Source organism: Trachemys scripta, chromosome 9, assembly GCF_013100865.1.
Source record: "Trachemys scripta elegans isolate TJP31775 chromosome 9, CAS_Tse_1.0, whole genome shotgun sequence".
Lineage (NCBI taxonomy): Eukaryota > Metazoa > Chordata > Testudines > Emydidae > Trachemys > Trachemys scripta.
The window spans coordinates 97,723,620-97,742,400 of record NC_048306.1 but is presented as its reverse complement, the minus strand read 5'-3'; the positions used below and the strand labels follow the sequence as shown (position 1 = coordinate 97,742,400).

Genomic DNA, 18,781 nt, shown 5'->3' with positions numbered 1-18,781 from the left:
TTGTTGAGGTGATACCCAAGTTTTTGTCAGCAGTAGCCTCTTCTAGGTGCAGAGAGAATATTTTCTTCATTTCAGTTTATTCAACTAGTCTAGTTCAGTGACTAGTTTGTTCAGAGTTAAGAAACGCAACTGGGCATTGAAAAAAGCAGGAAACTTGTTTTCCTCTTCTAATCTAGATATAAAAACTAAGTGTGGGAGGATGAGATCTACCAGTTCTAAAGTCCTGAAGGACATGGTGAACAGAAACAATACTTTGGGTTTATTAACTTCAAATAATATATTCTTTGTGTAATCAATCAGTTTTAAACACAAAACATGTTTTGATAAAAAAAATTTCTTACATATCCAAGCACATTTGAAGTAGTTTTATTTAACAGAAAAAAAAATAAATGAAGTTTTTGTGCATTTTAAAATGAATTTTAATTTCCATCCAAAAAGAGCTTGACACAAATCACAAGTAAAAAATGAATCATCATCTGAGGCTGCACAATGCCTTTACAGATCTACACTCTACCTCCCTCTTCCATGCTAGCCTGGAGGTTTAAAAGATGCCTCGAGTGAGAGAGAGGGTGAAGGATGGTTGGAGGCTGGTAGGCCCTTGGTGCTAGGAGGCTGAAACATAGTGGATTGCACGTTTTCTCTAACAGCTAATGATTTAAAATGGATTCCGTTGTTGCAGGGTTGGGAACAGAATCTCCCAGCATGGTTCTGTAGAGGCGATGTCGTGAAGGAGAACAAACCATACTTTGGCAAGTAACCTCCTGGCGCTTGTCTTCACTGAAAAATTTGATTGCGTTTAAATGTGACTGTGAGGAGTTAAGTTAATTGGGACAATGCTGACCATGGTGTTGAATTCCTGAGTCTTGGGTAACCGTAATGGACAAGTGTAGACCCGGACAAGCCGCAGTCAGTGTCATGTCAGCTCACTTGACTCCTCAATCCTGTTTAAACAGAAAAAGATTTCCTAGTCCAGACAAACCCCTTGTGTGAGTTCCCCAGCAGATCTATTGTCTATCTGTGTCCTTTGACATTTATTTGCCCAGCCTGTGAAATTTACTGGTATTGTTTAACACCTTTATTTTCAGGAGGCAGTAGATCTAGATGAAGGTGCTAGTTCAGTAGAAGTTTTTGGATGATGTCTCTACGTTTTCCAGACGGAACACAATTTTGGGGCTATTTATTGTGGAGTTAAAGGTGCAGGATGGGTGGTAGGCTTGGAACACCTCAGGCAGACAGCTTTCCTGGATGAGTAATGGAGGCAGACAGTCCAGTAATGCACATCCTGGTGAGGTGGGAAATTTCAGTTTTTTGCCTCTATTTCCATATACTATTGTAGCTTTCATATTGCTTGTGTCCCTCAATAGGGAGCGCTGCTAAAGAAAGAGCCACAAATTCATATGAACTCTGCTTTTCTGTCAGGGTGAACTTCTTTAAGATAAGTTTAAAAAGCCTCCTAGTTCTTATGTGGCGGATTTCAGCACTTCAGAAATGCTGTTATCTCCCTGTTATCTACCTGGCAACAGTAAATATGAGCATGTAACCCAGTGGTGGCTGCGGAGTCTTTTCAGCAGAATGGAGAATAATCAGTTGCTGTGGAAATCTTGTAAGTGCAAATAATCTTCTTCTCTAGATCCAATTTATTATTCTACAGATGACGTTAATCTCTGTAATAAGATATGGGAAAGGGGGGAAAGTGGATTTACACTATAGCCCTGTCTGAGGCACAGATGAGAAATAGGAAGCTCCTTTCTAATGGTTAAGAAATGAAACATAAATTTCTATGCTTCTTTTGATAGGAGAAGGTTGCATTCCTGAGTCTTGTGCAATCGTAATGTTTTTGGCTAACATCTGCAGTAGTATCAGTGTTAATATCTAGGAAGGACATGCTCTTTTGGGGAGATTAGATCCTGCTCTTGCAGGGGTTATTGTGGTATGTGATTGAATAACTCTCTTCTGTTTCTGTTACCAGAGTCTCATGTACTCTGTGGCACAATGGGACCAAATTCTGTGGCAGCAGCCCCTAAATTCCACAGTAATATTAATTTATTCTGTTGCCATGAAGTAGCTTTGTTGGCACTCCCGCTGCTCCCACACAAATACCCACAGCTATGGCTCATCATTGAAAATACTCATTTATGTAAACTTGGGTCATTGTTCAGCCGTGATGATTTCTGAGTGTGTGTGTGTGTGTGTGTGTGTGTTTTTTCTCTAGGCTCCCAAGCGCCATTTCCCAAATTTTGGCTCCCATAATGTTGTCCAGGTGACCCAGATGAGAACCTCCTTCTTCCCATGAGTACTAAGGAAGAGAGGAAACTTAGAGCTGGCTTCAGCAGCTTGACTTTTGACTGCTATGCTGTTCTCCAGCCTGCCTAACTCACCAGTCTACACATCTGTCTCCCTTGTACCATTTCTGCAAGCTGGACTCCAGCTCTTGTTCCCCTGATCCCCTGCTGCCTGGCTCCATACACCAGTGCAGGGAGCATGCACTGTAATCTTGTTAATTCCTTCTGGGGAGCTCTTCAGAGACAGAAACAGTTACAGGCAGGTCCGGGCAGCGGGATGGAAAACAAAATGTTGGGTGCCTAGTTGTAGAAAAATAGTGAATTATGTGGCAGAAATGCTGCATTTCATGGCATCTTGGACAAATGCCATATTATGCAGCCAGAGAACCTCTGGGTCCTTATGAGATGCACTGGGCAGTTCATGCTGCTCAGAGCTATTGTTTCAGGCTCTCTGCAGATGCAGGCAGGCAACACTACATTCAGTTCACATTTGTGAGGAGTCCTCCCCTCTCCTCCCCCTCCCCCCCGTAACCCTAAGGACTAAAAACATATATATATATATATATATTTTAATTGAAAGGGTAGATTCCGGAGCACAATTCTGCACCAAGTGGTTTAATTCAGCAGCCGTAGAATACATGGGGCCTGGCCTGTTACAAGCCTAACGTGAAATCCTGTCTCATCTCTCAAGCCATTCTAACCTTCCTGTGTGTTCCGTCTCTGACTTTTAACGATCCTCTCCTCTTCAGGGCCTCCTATCTCTGTCTGCTACTCCCTCTGCCTACTTCCCTCAAACTGCTGAGAACCTGACAAACCAAAGAGCGAACTTCCAGTGTTTTATTTTTTAAATAGTATCCTTCATGAAGTTTTGCACAAGCTTTTTCACAGTGCATCTGCCTTAAGCTAAAGAGAAGAAGGAAACTTGAGAAGATGAGTCAGAGGGAAAGAGGGGGAGTATAGGGTAGCAGAAGCAACAGTAACCCACATCTTTAGTCAGGAGTCCAAGCCTGAAGGAGTGGAGTCAGCAGGCAGAGTAGGTGGTTAGGAGGTCAGAGGCAGGGTGGAGCAAGTTCACAGAGAGTCCTACTCCACTCAGCTGGAGCATGGTAACTATTTTGATAAACTTTTAGCCTATTGCTACTAACTGCGTTTCGTCACCAAACCTTAGTTCAGTATCTGGAATGGGATCTTTGGCGCTCTCAGATGCTCAGTCACTCGATAACACCAGCCAGTTTAGGATTTGAATTGCCATTTTTACTGTTCATGAATTACTCAAGCCTAAATCTTGCACAAGTCATGGATGTGCAACAGTGCTCCTTATAAGTGAGTGGAATGTCGTGGGCATATGTTAGGCTTTGGGAATGTCACTTAAGATGGTGACCTACAACATGAACTTTATTTTCTAAATCACATCCTATATGTAGAGAAAAATATAGCTCGGCACCTGAGTTTTCAGAGTGCCACTCTGAGCAAAGGGAGATCGCTTTTACTGGTACTTCTGCACTGAACTCTAGGGATAGATGGGACAATAAATTTCAACACATGTCCTAGTCTAGGTCTGACTTGCAGAAATGGATCATTTATAGACAACGTATGCTCCCCAGAATGTGATGTACTGAACTGAGCATGGATCTGGGAGCAAGGATCTAGCTCTGCTACTGACTTCCTGTGTGGCCATGGGCAAGTCACTTACCTCCTTTTTGCTAGTTTCACCTATAAGATGGTGATTCTTCCTATCTCCCTGGCATGTTGAAAAAATGAGGAAAGGCCCTGTCCATGTTACAGCTAGTGAGTTTGTAACCAGTGATAGTGGCATAGTCTGCTCTAAGTGTGACTTGTGGTCATACACCACATGGTTAAAACTCATTTAGGAATCAAGGCAGCAACAGAGTTTCGCCCTGCAAGAGCTCTAAGTAAGTACATGGCTGCTTTCCTGAAGCCAACTGGTTCAGAAACCTTTTTAGCAATGTGAACAGGACTCCCCAGCCATATTTGTGCATCTTGTTTGCCCGGTTTTCCTGGACAAACCAGAGCACTGTCCCACATGCATGCATAAGCATTGGAAGCATGTTCTTCCGGCACTTTCCTATTGCGGCAGGGTGGGATAGTGCTCCAGATTTTTCCCAGAATGCACTGCTACCCAGTTGCCTAACTGCGCTTGTAGGTAGTATTGTACAAACATGGTGATGAGGGCAGGGAAGCTGCTATGTAGACACAAGCTGAACTGCATCTCTTGTAACCAATGATGGTGACCGTGCCGCTGATGAGTTACGATATTATGATTAAAAGTTGTATGGACAGAGCCTTAGAGTTTAAGTATTATCTCCTCATCTTATTCACGTGAACTTTCCATTGGTTTAGACAATGTTCACATTTGTACTGTGGCTGTGTCCTAGTAGCCCATCACAGTCGGTCAATAAGTGGAAATTGGCTGTCGGGAACTAGTTTTGGCAGATAAATTTTAGTCCCCACTCAGTTCAGGGCTTCTGCATAATGCTTAAGTATGGGCTGATTCAATGCATGTAGCTGAAGGTCTGCATTGTTCTTCTTCAAATGGCTGTTAGCATATTTAAGTTTAAATTTAATTATCTTCCAGCAGGGTTTCCTCTTTTCTCTCTAAAACTCCACAATATTGTCATGCAACATGCCTTTTCATAGGTTTCAGAGGGGTGTTAGTCTTTATCAGTAAAAACAACGAGGAGTCTTTGAGGCACCTTAGAGACTAACAAATTTATTTGGGCATAAGCTTTTGTGGGATATAACCCACTTCATCAGATGCATGGAGTGGAAAATATAGTAAGCAGGTATAAATATATAGCACGTGAAAAGATGGGAGTTGCCTTACCAAGTGGGGGGTCAGTGCTAACAAGGCCAATTCAATTAGGGTGGATTTGACCCATTCCCAACAGTTGACAAGAAGGTGTGAATATCAACAGAGGGAAAATTATTTTTTGTCGTGACCCAATCACTCCTAGTCTTTATTCAGGCCTAATTTGATGGTGTCAAATTTGCAAATTAATTCCAGATCTTCAGTTTCTCATTAAAGTCTGTTTTTGAAGTCTTTTGTTGTTGAAGAATGGCGACTTTTAAGTCTGTTATTGAGTGTCCAGGGAGATTAAAGTGCTCTCCTACTGGTTTTTGAATGTTACAATTCTTGATGTCTGATTTTGTGTCCATTTATTCTTTTGCTTAGAGACTGTCCGGTTTGCTGATGTACATGACAGAGCCTTTCTGTGTTTCCCCTCCAATTGCATTCCCTTCCATTAAAGTTTCTCCTACTTTTAAATTACATTAGGATAATTTCAAAACCTGTGAATAACCTTACATGTACACTTTTTTCATACTTGCAAGCTTTTTGGAAGGTTCACAATTTAACAGTTCAAATTTTTCCTTAACCCTATAATATAATCCTAAATGGATTATAGGAAGAAGTTACCTGGGTCACAAGTCTCTTTGTGCAGCAAGGAATGTGTTGCAGAAAATTCCAGTTTGGGAGTTCCTCCCTACATTTAATTTGTGCAGAGGCTTTGTGCTAGTGGTAAATAAATTGAGATCTCTCTCAATCAGGCTCTCACCTAGAAGATCATGACTTGGATGGCTACAATTTCACCTACTAGATTCTGCCTCCAGAAAGTCTGTCTTTACCATAATCATATTTTACTAAATTTATGCACTTCTCAAGTCTCTCCCTTCCAGTGATATACATGGAATGAACTCCTGTGTTCATATGAAATCATCTTCTCCCACTGCTACCTTGTGTTCTGCATTATTGAGCTGTTGTATTTAATCCACTTGCTTCAGGGTATGGTAAAGTTTGTTGGTATATTTCTCTATCAAGACCATTACCAAGAGTTCTGTACTCTTAAATCAGTGCTGAAAGCAATGCTAAAGCACAGCGGTCTTTAAGGCAAGTTAGAATGGAGCTGAATTTATTGGGAATGTGGTAGGTGACTTTAAAAATGCCTCTGTCACTGTGTGACTGACTAAAGGGAATTCTTTTTGACATGGCTCACGATCATTATTTTTTTCTCCTGGTACAGAACTTTTACTCTCTCAACAGCTTAACCAACAGCTGCCTGTGTTTTTTTTTCCTTTTCTTTAAAAAACAAAAAACAAAACAAAAAAAAAGTACTTGGCTGTTACCCTTAGCAAGATATTTAATCTCTTAAATCCTTAAAATATTTTGCAAAACATAAATAGCTAAAGTCACTTTTGACCTGTCTAGAATCAATGTTTGTACTGACATAACTCCCATTTGAGATCACTTTATTGGTGTTTGCTGTTCTTGCCCATTGTACAGCTTGATGTAGTGACTCGATGCCAGATGCTATCGTAGTAACTAAAGTGCTGTGAGACTGAGAGTTGGTGACTTTATTATGTAATATGCCTGATATTGGAAGCCACTGGTAAAACAGAGATTTAAAAATTGTGCAACAAACTTTATATACCTCACCTTTTTACAAGTGGTAAACTATTAAAGAGCTTAGAGTCTCCCGGGAGCATGAGAAAATATCAAGGTGGCTTTTAAATTGTCATTAAGGCCTTGGCTACACTCGTGGATTTACAGCGCTGCTACGAAGCGTGAGTGTAGTTGCGCCGCCAGTGCTGCGAGAGGTCTCTCGCAGTACTGCAAGTACTCCACCTCTCCGAGGGGAATAGCTTGCAGCGCTGCGAGCGACCGTGCAGTGCTGCAGGCGCTGATTACACTGGTGCTGTACAGCGCTGCACTCGGGATGTGTGTGTTTTTTCACACCCCTGAGCGCAGCAAGTGCAGCGCTGTGAATTGCCAGTGTGGCCAAGGCCTTTGTTTAAGCGAATGGAATTGGAAAGGACTTGGATACTACTGCGTCATGTGCGATATAAAAAAAGCCGTAGGCATATGTTATATGTGACCAGCATAATCTGTGTGGTGCATGTGGCTGACCCTTAAACATTAGCATAGCCTGGGAGAATTGGTGGGAAAAACCACAGGAGTCGGGCATAGTTTTCACTTGAAATGGAATCCGAGAAATGGGGGTTGTTGCTGATTGTCTCTTGGATAGATGAATGTTCCAAAGAACAGCTCAGGTAGGTGGCATAATTGAGTATTAGGAAATATTGCTTTATGCTAAATGAGGGCAAAGCAGCAGGGAATAATAGGTCCTCAGCATAACACTCGGATATAGCTACTGGCAGAAAACAGCAGAGCGCAGAAAAGGCACTCGTGATGGCTGAACGTTTAAGCCTAGTCTGTCCTTGTTACCAGCATAGCTAGACTTGCAAAATTTTCTTAGTATAGACAGAACTTATACTGGTCAAAGAGTGCGTTAGCCATTGTAGTTTATACTGGTTCAGTGAGGGAGATAAATTATACCAGCACAAGCACTTTTATATAGCTATAACTGTGTCTACATAAGGGCTTATGCTAGAACAGAAAAGCTGAAAAAAATATTAAAACTATCAACCCCTGACATTGCTATACCAGAAAAAAAGTCTAGTGTAGCTTGGCCTTAGTGTTGTGATTATAGAAAAGTGCAACTAGGCTCCAGTTGGCAGAATGGTGCTCAGTTGTGGTGGGTGTGCAGGGTTTTTTTTTTTTTGGAAAGGGTGATCATAGGCTCTACAATAAACTGTAGAATATTTGAGGTCCACCTGAGGGCTTTATTGTCGTCTTGCCAGGAGCCAGAGGACCAGCCCTCACTTGCATAGAACAGAGCAGATTGTCTCTGCTCACCCTTTCTGTAGTGAGATGGTGTCTCTGGAGGGTGGGCCCCAGCGTGCAGGGCTCCGTTTTGATCTGGACCTTAATCTGTGTTTTGGTAGGACCTTGATCTCCTCAGGTCATACCTCACTTCTACAGCTGAGAATGAATATAGGCTGGTTAGACCTCTTTCTCGCCATACCTAGCACCAACTTAATCATAACTTAAATGGGAGGCTAAGGAATACTCAGGTTTATGGTGCCAGATTGGGTTTGATTTGTCTTTGGTTGGCTGAGTCCTGATTAATGGTTCTGAATATTGGATTCTCTTTTGCATGGTAGTTGACGTGCCCTCTAGCTTATGGACGTATTATCACAATGTTCTGTTGAGCACGTAGTTGGGTTGACTTCAAGAATTAAAGGTCAGGGAGTCTTTTGGAAGGATTAGAGGCAGAGAGGTTTAAACCATCCAAATCTTTTGGAAATAAAGTGAAATAGTGTAGAAATATGGACAGATATTTAGTAACCATGTGTTGAAAGAGTCTCATTAGCTGATAAATAGTTCTACATTTTATCACTTCTTTGGTGCTGCTTCCATTTCATTTCATGCTTATATTAAGTGGGAAAGTGGAGGCGTTTTGAAAGCATCCCTGTGTAGAGCTAGATTATGATCTAATACTGGGAACAATGAAAACCCTCCTGCTAAGAGTGGAGGAAATGGACCGGTCTGGTCTATACTACAGATCTATAGCAGCATAACTATGTCGCTCAGGGGTGTGAAAAATCCACATCCCTGAGCAACATAGTTATATTGACCTAATCCCCTGTGTAGACAGTGCTATGTCGGCAGGAGAGCTTCTCCCACTGACATAGCTACCACCTGTTGGGGAGGTGGATGAAGTACACTGATAGGAGAGTGCTCTACCATCGGCTTGGAGCGTTTTTCTTAAAGCACTACAGTGGCACAACTGCATCAGTGCATCTGTGCTGATGTAGCATTTTAAGTGTAGACTTGCCAGGAGATACTAACCAGACTTGCACAGAAGTGGCTACATCAGTTTTACTTAACACCGTTCACTAGTTTGGTGCAAGCCTGTGTGTGAACGGAATAAGTATCTTATTTTGGTTTTGTGTAATTGGTAAATCAAAATAAGATGCTTTTATTTGGAAGTAAGGTTTGTACCAAAAGAACAAAAGATTAATATTTTCATTGGTTGTAAGGCCAGAAAGAACCATTATGATAATCTAGTCTGACCTTCTGCATAATCCATAGAATTTCATCAATGATTTCTGCATCAAGCTATAACTTCTGGTTGAGATAGAGCATATATTTTTGTAAGAGATGTCCAGTCTTGATTTAAAAGACTTCAAGTGGTGGACAATCCATCACTTCCTCTCAGTAAGTTGTTCCAATGATTAATGACTCTTTTTTTTTTTATAGTTAAAGTGCCTTATTTCTAGTATGAATTTGTCTATCTTCAGCTTCCAACCACTGGATTTTGTTATTCCCTTGTCTGTGTGGTCTAGAGAACCCTTTTTACCATCAGAAATCTTTTCCCTAGGAATGTTCTTATAGACTGAGATCAAGTCACTTCTTGACCATCTCTTCGTTAAGAAAAGTAGATTGAATTTCCTTAGTCTCAGGTTATTTCTATGCAAGTTTGTATGTAGACCAGCCTGAAGAGATAAACATGCTCATTTTACATTACATTTACAGAGTACTCTTTATCCTAAAGGACTTCATGTACTTTACAAATCATACAAATGCAGCCCAAAGAAAAACTAAGACTTCTATGAGTCTGCTTATATTCGGATACAATTGAAGTGGAATTTGATAGCTTCCAATCATGTGGATTAAAACAGACGTCTCTTGTTTTAAAACTAAGTTGTATGGCCTATAGTGTCACCTTTACAAAATACTTACAGGAAATGGTTATGTAAAATAGCTTGTTTGCCAGCTATACTGAATATGTCACGCCTTTTGCGTGGCCCATTTTGTCATAGGATTCTATATTCTTATCTGAGTCCAAGTGAATGCTGAGGACCACAGGAGAGCAAACCGCTATATTTAAGCCTTTTAAGTTTCTGTAGCCTGTGAGTGCCTATCTGCCACCCTTCTGCTCTGTAAGGAAGGCTGGCTCTCAGGAATTTGTTGCTGTGAATTGCTGTTTTTAGCTATAATGGCAAAGGATGTTGAACTGCACTAGCCCATTGGTGACTGTGGCAGATGGTCATGCACACCTGGATGTCTAATTTTGATTTCTTCCTCATTTTCCAAAATCCTTATTGCTTTTTTCATACCCTTAGTTTCTCTCCCCTCCCCGCTCTTCCTTGGTTAAGTGTGAAGATTTTTCTTCCCTTTTATTCAAGGTTCCTTAATCCACAGCTATATCTTGACTTCCCAATAGCGCCCTCATTCATTCATTCTCCAGTTCCATGCTCGCTCCTGGCACCTTCCTTATATTCATCTAGTCCCTTCTTCCTGTAAATCCCTTCCCTGTTGTAGCATTTGGTCTTTTCTTGCCACCCTTATGCTCTGTATTTCCTCCGTTGTCCATAATTCCTCTACTTTCTAAAATATATCACTCTGATTAGCCACTTCATAAACACCTGTAAAAAATAAAGCTGCCCTTGACACTGATAGGAAAAGCCAAACAGCAAAGTGCTTCAGAAAGTTGCCCCTTCGTTGCCCTCACATTATCCAGGACCGATTTCTATCTAGGTTTCTGGCTGTATCCCAGAAATTGCTGCCTGTGTAATCAACCACCTTCTTCTCTCTGATTTCTCTATCTTGGTTTGTCTTGCAGCACTGACCTTTCCATCCTCTGGGAACTACTCCCGTGCCTATGCAGTTATCTCTGGCTCCCTGAGTCATGGTTCCACTCACCGTTTGCACCCAGATATCTCCTTTACGGAGTCTCTCATGATTCAGTTCTTGATTTATGCCATTTGTTTACTCCCTCTCTGCCTTTAACCTCAACTAACGCTTCGTTGTTGGTATTCAGTGGTGTATATCTGGGCACCCTTGTTAACTCATCCCTTTCTACCCTCTGTACCTGTTTTGGCAAAGCGAGCTTGTGACTTCATTCCAAATTCCTTCAGGTAAATGTCTCTGAAGCACTTCTTCTGGGCAAGAAGCATATCCTCAAGCACAGGTGCTCCTCAGCTTGGTATCTATCTCAACCTTGAATTCTTCTCCTCCTTTTCTCCACAGCTGTTATGGATTTGCAAACCTGCTTATTTTATCACCCCATAATGTGACCCATATACAATATTAGCTCTGTTGCTCCTCTGTTGAAATCTTCATCCATGGCTTCATTCTTTCCCCATTACAATTGCAGCTCCTTTTCCTGTTGTGTCCACAAACCAGGGCCGGCTCTGGCTTTTTTGTCGCCCCAGGCAAAAAAGCCTCCCGCAGCCCCCCGCCCCCTGGCGGGGAGCACGGCAGGGGAGAGCGGCGAGCCCGGCCGGGACCCCGCTCTCCCCGACCGGCCGGAGCGCCGGGAGGAGGGCGGAGAGCCTGGCCGGGGCCCCGCTCTCCCCGACCGGCTGGAGCGCCGGGAGGAGGGCGGAGCGCCCGCTCTCCCCGACTGGCCGGAGCGCTGGGGGGAGCGGGGGAGCCCGGCCGCGGCCCCGCTCTCCCCGGGTGAGCGCAGCCCCCCTCCAGGTGCTGCCCCAAGCACATGCTTGGAGGGCTGATGCCTGGAGCCGGCCCTGCTCTCCAGACTTAAGTGTGTGCAGATTGCAGCCTCTTGCTTTGCTATACAAAGAAACAAAACTGTAGAATCATAGAAGTGTTGGACTGGAAGGGTCCTTGAGAGGTCGTCTAGTCCAGTCCCCTGCACTCAAGGCAGGACTAAGTATTATCTAGACCATCCCTGACAGGTGTTTGGAGATTTTTAAGAGCAGGTTAGACAATGAGGGAGATTCCACAACCTCCCTAGACAATTTGTTTCAGTGCTTAACTACCCTGACAGGAAGTTTTTTTCCTGATGTCCAGCCTAAACCGCCCTTACTGCAATTTAAGCCCATTGCTTCTTTTCCTGTCCTCAGAGATTAAGGAGAGCAATTATTCATCCTCCTCCTTGTAACAGCCTTTTATGTACTTGAAAACTGTTATCATATTCCCACTCTGTCTTCACTTCTCCAGATTTAACAAACCTAATTTTTGCAATCTTTCTTTAGAGGTCATGTTTTCTAGACTTTTAATCATTTTTGTTATTCCACAGATTCCCTGTTCACTTTGGGATCTAATTCATGATTATTGCCCTTGTACTTAAACTCTCCATGGACATGCCTGAGCCAGCCTCAGAGGTGGTCTGTCTTTCTCTCTCCTCAACTAGCAGAAGCCTTGCTCCTCACCATTTCGTCACTTTTGATGTAGGAGCTTCTTCCAATCAGCAGCAGGTGCAGAGGAACAGCCTCTCTGTATCTCACCATGTCATTAAAATCACCACTGAACTAATATTTTTTTCTGTCCCTCATCTCTCTTCCCTCTGCTATTATTTAACGCCGTAAAGCATTTTGGGGTTTTGTTTATTAGACATACCATACACAATATAACTGTACTGTACCTTGGATAGACTGTTAACAAAATAAGTTGGCCACCATACATTTCAAACTTGCAGGTACAGGTTTGGATCCTGGGCCTGTAGCCAGTACAGTCTGGAAGGCAAAGCTGTGATGACATATTCAATATCCAGGTGGAGTGCAAAGGGGGCAGCTGCATTGCCTCACATTCCAATCTGCTGATCCATGACACAGTATTGGCATAGGCTTTGGAAGCTGCTGCTTGCTCTCTGGGCTGTAGGGATGGTCTGAGGTGACGGCAGGAGAGGAAAGGGTGAGTCTTTTTGTAGAATGTTGCCTCATGATTATGGCCTGTTCTGAGCAAACTGGACAGGTGGGGCCTGGCAGTACTTGGCATTGTCAGTGTATGTAATTGTACAGACACCTCAGTCAGTTCTTCAGCACACTTCCTTTGGTAGCTACAGAACTTAATTCATAGATTCATAGATTCTAGGACTGGAAGGGACCTCAAGAGGTCATTGAGTCCAGTCCCCTGCCCGCATGGCAGGACCAAGTACTGTCTAGACCATCCCTGATAGACATTTATCTAACCTACTCTTAAATATCTCCAGAGATGGAGATTCCACAACCTCCCTAGGCAGTTTATTCCATTGTTTAACCACACTGACAGGAACTTTTTCCTAATGTCCAACCTAGACCACCTTTGCTGCAGTTTAAGCCCATTGCTTCTTGTTCTATCCTTAGAGGCTAAGGTGAACAAGTTTTCTCCCTCCTCCTTATGACACCCTTTTAGATACCTGAAAACTGCTATCATGTCCCCTCTCAGTCTTCTCTTTTCCAAACTAAACAAACCCAATTCTTTCAGCCTTCCTTCATAGGTCATGTTCTCAAGACCTTTAATCATTCTTGTTGCTCTTCTCTGGACCCTTTCCAATTTCTCCACATCTTTCTTGAAATGCGGTGCCCAGAACTGGACACAATACTCCAGCTGAGGCCTAACCAGAGCAGAGTAGAGCGGAAGAATGACTTCTCGTGTCTTGCTCACAACACACCTGTTAATACATCCCAGAATCATGTTTGCTTTTTTTGCAACAGCATCACACTGTTGACTCATATTTAGCTTGTGGTCCACTATAACCACTAGATCCCTTTCTGCCGTACTCCTTCCCATTCTGTATGTGTGAAACTGATTTTTTTCCCCTAAGTGGAGCACTTTGCATTTGTCTTTGTTAAACTTCATCCTGTTTAACTCAGACCATTTCTCCAATTTGTCCAGATCATTTTGAATTATGACCCTGTCCTCCAAAGCAGTTGCAATCCCTCCCAGTTTGGTATCATCAGCAAACTTAATAAGCGTACTTTCTATGCCAATATCTAAGTCATTAATGAAGATATTGAACAGAGCTGGTCCCAAAACAGACCCCTGCGGTACCCCACTCGTTATGCCTTTCCAGCAGGATTGGGAACCATTAATAACAACTCTCTGAGTACGGTTATCCAGCCAGTTATGCACCCACCTTATAGTAGCCCCATCTAAATTGTATTTGCCTAGTTTATCGATAAGAATATCATGCGAGACCGTATCAAATGCCTTACTAAAGTCTAGGTATACCACATCCACAGCTTCTCCCTTATCCACAAGACTCGTTTTCCTATCGAAGAAAGCTATCAGATTGGTTTGACACTATTTGTTCTTTACAAATCCATGCTGGCAGTTCCCTATCACCTTACCACCTTCCAAGTGTTTGCAGATGATTTCCTTAATTACTTGCTCCATTATCTTCCCTGGCACAGAAGTTAAACTAATTGGTCTGTAGTTTCCTGAGTTGTTTTTAGTTCCCTTTTTATAGATGGGCACTATATTTGCCCTTTTCCAGTCTTCTGGAATCTCTCCCGTCTCCCATGATTTTCCAAAGATAATAGCTAGAGGCTCAGATACCTCCTCTATTAGCTCCTTGAGTATTCTAGGATGCATTTTATCAGGCCCTGGTGACTTGCAGGCATCTAACTTTTCTAAGTGATTTTTAACTTGTTCTTTTTTTATTTTATCTGCTAAACCTACCCCCTTCCTATTAGCATTCACTATGTTAGGCATTCCTTCAGACTTCTCGGTGAAGACCGAAACAAAGAAGTCATTAAGCATCTCTGCCATTTCTAAGTTTCCTGTTACTGTTTCTCCCTCTTCACTAAGCAGTGGGCCTACCCTGTCTTTGGTCTTCCTCTTGCTTCTAATGTATTGATAAAAAGTCGTCTTGTTTCCCTTTATTCCCGTAGCTAGTTTGAGCTAATTTTGTGCCTTTGCCTTTCTAATCTTGCCCCTGCATTCCTGTGTTGTTTGCCTATATTCATCCTTTGTAATCTGTCCTAGTTTCCATTTTTTATATGACTTCTTTTTATTTTTTAGATCATGCAAGATCTCGTGGTTAAGCCAAGGTGGTCTTTTGCCACATTTTCTATCTTTCCTAACCAATTATCCCAAAGTGTTTTAATTTTTTTTGTAATTCTACTCTCTTTATATTTTGAATGCAATTCTGAGTGAATTTACATTTCATCACTAGCTGGGAGTTTGATGAGCAGAGGTGGTGGTAGGAGGTTAGACTTTGAAAACGTTTGAACCATCTCGCCTTTTATACAGTCTAAAGAATTTCACAGGATTTGGGAAAGACTCTATCCAAGCTTTTGTTTAGGAATTTCTAGAGTTTAGTTTGTAGTAAAATAAGTTAATGGTGGAGTTAAGAGTTATGAAGGGCCAAGATTGTATTGCAAGTTAACTCCTGAAAGAAAGACCTAGTGATGAGATGACTTTTCTTTGCGGGAGAGACCATAGCACATAAGTGTGACGTTTACTCCGATTCTCTGAGAACATGAGTGCAACAAAGGTGGGTCACTTTATTATTTTCTTTTATTACAAACTTGTGTTTGATTCCAGGTGGAGACAAGAGAAGCTTTGCAAGAACCAGAAACAACTCAGAATCAACCAGAGCTCCCCAGAATTTTGATAGGAAGAGGCAGCTCTCCGAAGCACAGGCAGAAACAATGAACAATTCAGACTGCAGAATAAACCCTAGAAAACTGGGAACTCCCAGAGGTATTAAAACAAAGTGGGCACACACTTCAGAAACAAGCTGCTTTGAAATGCATGCTCAGGCACTGTTAAAGGACCGGCTGGGGTGAAGTGGAGCTGTAAAAGACTGTTGATTATTTGTAAGATATGGTCTCTCAAGTCTTGTGGTATTTTGTTGTAATGTGTGGGTATTCTAGGCAAGCTGCTCTCAAAGATTCAATCTCGAGTACAGTACATAGCCTCCCTGTAACTGCTGTTAAAATACATCCAGACTTGGGTTAGAAAGGTAACAGTTTGCGGATTTGTATTTGCAGGAGAGTCCCATGCAGCAGTCTCCACATCAGGCGATAGAAAGAATCGGAATAAACCCACAAGAGGGAGGAAGAAGAACGTATTTGAAGCCTACATGTCAATGGAAGATGTTGCAGCAGGATTGAAAAGGGGAGAGCTTATTCAGGTGCCCAGAACATAAAATGCTGTTGCTCTTGCGATATAGATAAGCCGGTGAAAATAACAGATGTTCAAATAATATGTCGGCCATTTTCAGTACAATGAATTTATATATTATTTGGAGATTTTTATGTGGGGGGGGGGGGTCTCTTCTAGTTTCTTAGAGGCATTCTTCCCCCGTCTGTGTCTCAGCTGTTCCCGTGTGTGTGTGTGCTCAAGAGAAGTGGAAGGTGAAGCTGGAGGTGACGCAAAGTGTGCTGAGGGCCAGGTGGCATCCCTGCCTCACTGCAAAGTATTATAAGCCAAAACTGAGCTAGTGAAACTGAAAGAGCAGAGGGTGATGCCGTATCTTTGATTCTCCTTCACGAAGTTGCCTTCACAGACGTTCACACTAAAGCAGTGGTCCCCAAACTTTTTAGAGGCATGCTTCCCCTCCCCTTACCCCTATGTGTGCCCCCTGCCCCCTCTGAGGCCAGGAGCGGGGCTGGGGTGTGGGGGGGCACGGACAGGGGTAAGGAGGCTGAGGCTGGGCCGCAGCTGGAGGTGGGTTTAGGGTTGGGAGTGGGGCCGGGGTGGGAACGGAACTGCACCAGGCCATGGGGGGGCTGGCAACCAGTGTGACTCTGCTCCCTCCCCAGCCTCGGCAGTTGGGCCCCAGGCCAAGTACAGAGCCGCGCTGAGGCTGGGGACGGGGCCAGGGACGGAGCTTGGGGTGAGACTGGGTGGCGCTCCCTATGGTGCCTGGCCTGGGCCTGCTGCCCCCTGAATGTTCCTCTTTGCCCCCCTTATGAGGATGCAACCCACAGTTTGGGGACTTCTGCTCTAAGGATCGTGTGCCTGCCCATATGATCAATAAGCAAGACTTGATAGAGCCTTACATTCTACCGATCAGAGGTATAAAATCCAGAGGAAAGAGAAACACACACGTGGAAAGTCACAGATGTGTGGTTATGCATCCGAAAGACCAGTGATGTATGCATTTAGAGCTGGTTGGAAGTTTTCCAGCAAAACAGTTTTGTTGGACAATGCTGATTTGTTGAATGTGAAATGCTTTGCAAAAACATCTCCTCAGGTTTGACGAACTTTTGTTGAATCATAGGCAGCGTTCTGTCAGAAATCTGCTTGGCTTCCTGGTTGGCTGCTGGAGAGGCTGGGGTTCCAGGGTCTGTGGTTCTGGGTCAGCGCCACTGTGTGGATGGGCAGCTTGCAGGCAACATGCAGGGCCAGCTGACCTGGGAGTCTGGGTTGCCTTGAACTGCAGACTTGGGAGCTCTGGCAGCTGCAGAATGTAATTGACATGATTCTTGATCCTTCAGTTTCACCACTGAAATTGATCATGTCAGTTTTGGTCACCAGCTGCCAGAACTATGTCAGTGTTTCCAAAATGATTTTTTTGGGGAGTTTTGGTTCATGAGAAATTTTGAAAAATTTGGTTTCAATTTGAATCCGACCAAAACCAGATTTTGAAATATTGAAATTTCCTGTTAATTTCCTGCAAATCCCAAGTTTTGACCAACCTAATAGGCACTCCAGTTCTGCTTCAAAAACGGCATTGGCACATATACCAGATTTTGCACCTGTGAGTCAAAGGTCTGACTTTTCACCAGAATTTTGGTCAGCTGTAGTTCAGCAAGCAAATTGGAGACTGAGGGCATAATAATCATTTGGTAGCAGATAAACCAGCCTGTTTCCCACCAAAACCTCACCGGTGTCACCACACCATGATATGTATAACCTGTAGACTGACTCCAACTGTATTTAAAAAAGAGCCATTGAAATCACAGCATTAAGGTAGCCATATAAACGCCATATAAACATAGTGATGTAAGGTCACCATGTCTTGAAAGGTCAGAATTTGGCTGCTTGGATGAACTGTCCTAACGTAAGGAAGAGCTGACTAGAGCATGCAAGTCCTCTCTTTCTACGCCGTTTCCCTACCACATGTTCTAGTGGTGTTATCCGGCTAGGAATGGCTGGTGGCCTGCTGTCACTTCTGGCTCTTTTGACCACATGAGCAGGCTCAGCCATCAGGAATCTGGAACCAGTATCATGTGACCAGTGACAACCAACCCACCTCAACATGAAAAATTATGCAAATACTCATGCAGAAACGTTGTCACTGTCCCAATGTTTCATAGGAAAGATTTTTTTTTTAAATCAGTTTCACAGATGTTTGCGGTTTCAAACAATTTTGTCGAGTTCTTGTTACAAATCTTTTCATCCAGCTCTAATGGAAACATTTTCGGAATCATGATAAGGATACCATAGTTAAGGCTGTAAGTTAGTTTCTCTTTAAAGCCCAATTTCTGATCAACTCTAGCTTTTGTAAAAGGATTATATGGGGCATTGTAGCCTCACAGTGGTTCCCAATCCAATAATTACAGACTCCCTCACCTGGGAGCAAATACCCAGTGAAGGAATTGGAGCCCCCTGTCCTGTGCTTGTATTAGAAAAGGCCTCCACACTGCAGCTGTGTAATGAAGCAACCAGAGCTTCTGAGTGGCCTTCAAGAATATTCCTTGGAACATGTTTCAGTAACACAGCCAGGTGGTAATAAACTCAGAGATCAGACATAAATCTTCCTTAGAGATGCAGTGCAGCTCCAGAGGATACAAGGCACTACCAGGCAGCTGCTGGTACCTGAGAATTCGTCTGAGGTGATATCTCCCAGAGTTCCTCAGATTGTATTATTCTAGCACAAGAAGCCTCTACCCTCTATAAATGATGAAGCTTCCACTCCAGCTCATGTTTCTCTCTGACAGGAAACTTCATGTTT

General features: G+C 43.0%; 1 protein-coding gene across 1 annotated transcript in view; it reads left to right on the top strand.

Moving 5' to 3' along the window:
- The window catches only part of DIS3L2 (DIS3 like 3'-5' exoribonuclease 2), a 267,320-nt gene that overhangs the window by 11,082 nt on the left and 237,457 nt on the right, over positions 1-18,781 (top strand). Inside the window, exons 3-4 of the mRNA XM_034780543.1 lie at positions 15,421-15,579; positions 15,870-16,012. Coding sequence (XP_034636434.1) covers positions 15,421-15,579; positions 15,870-16,012 — 302 coding nt within the window. The remainder of the gene's footprint in view (positions 1-15,420; positions 15,580-15,869; positions 16,013-18,781) is intronic.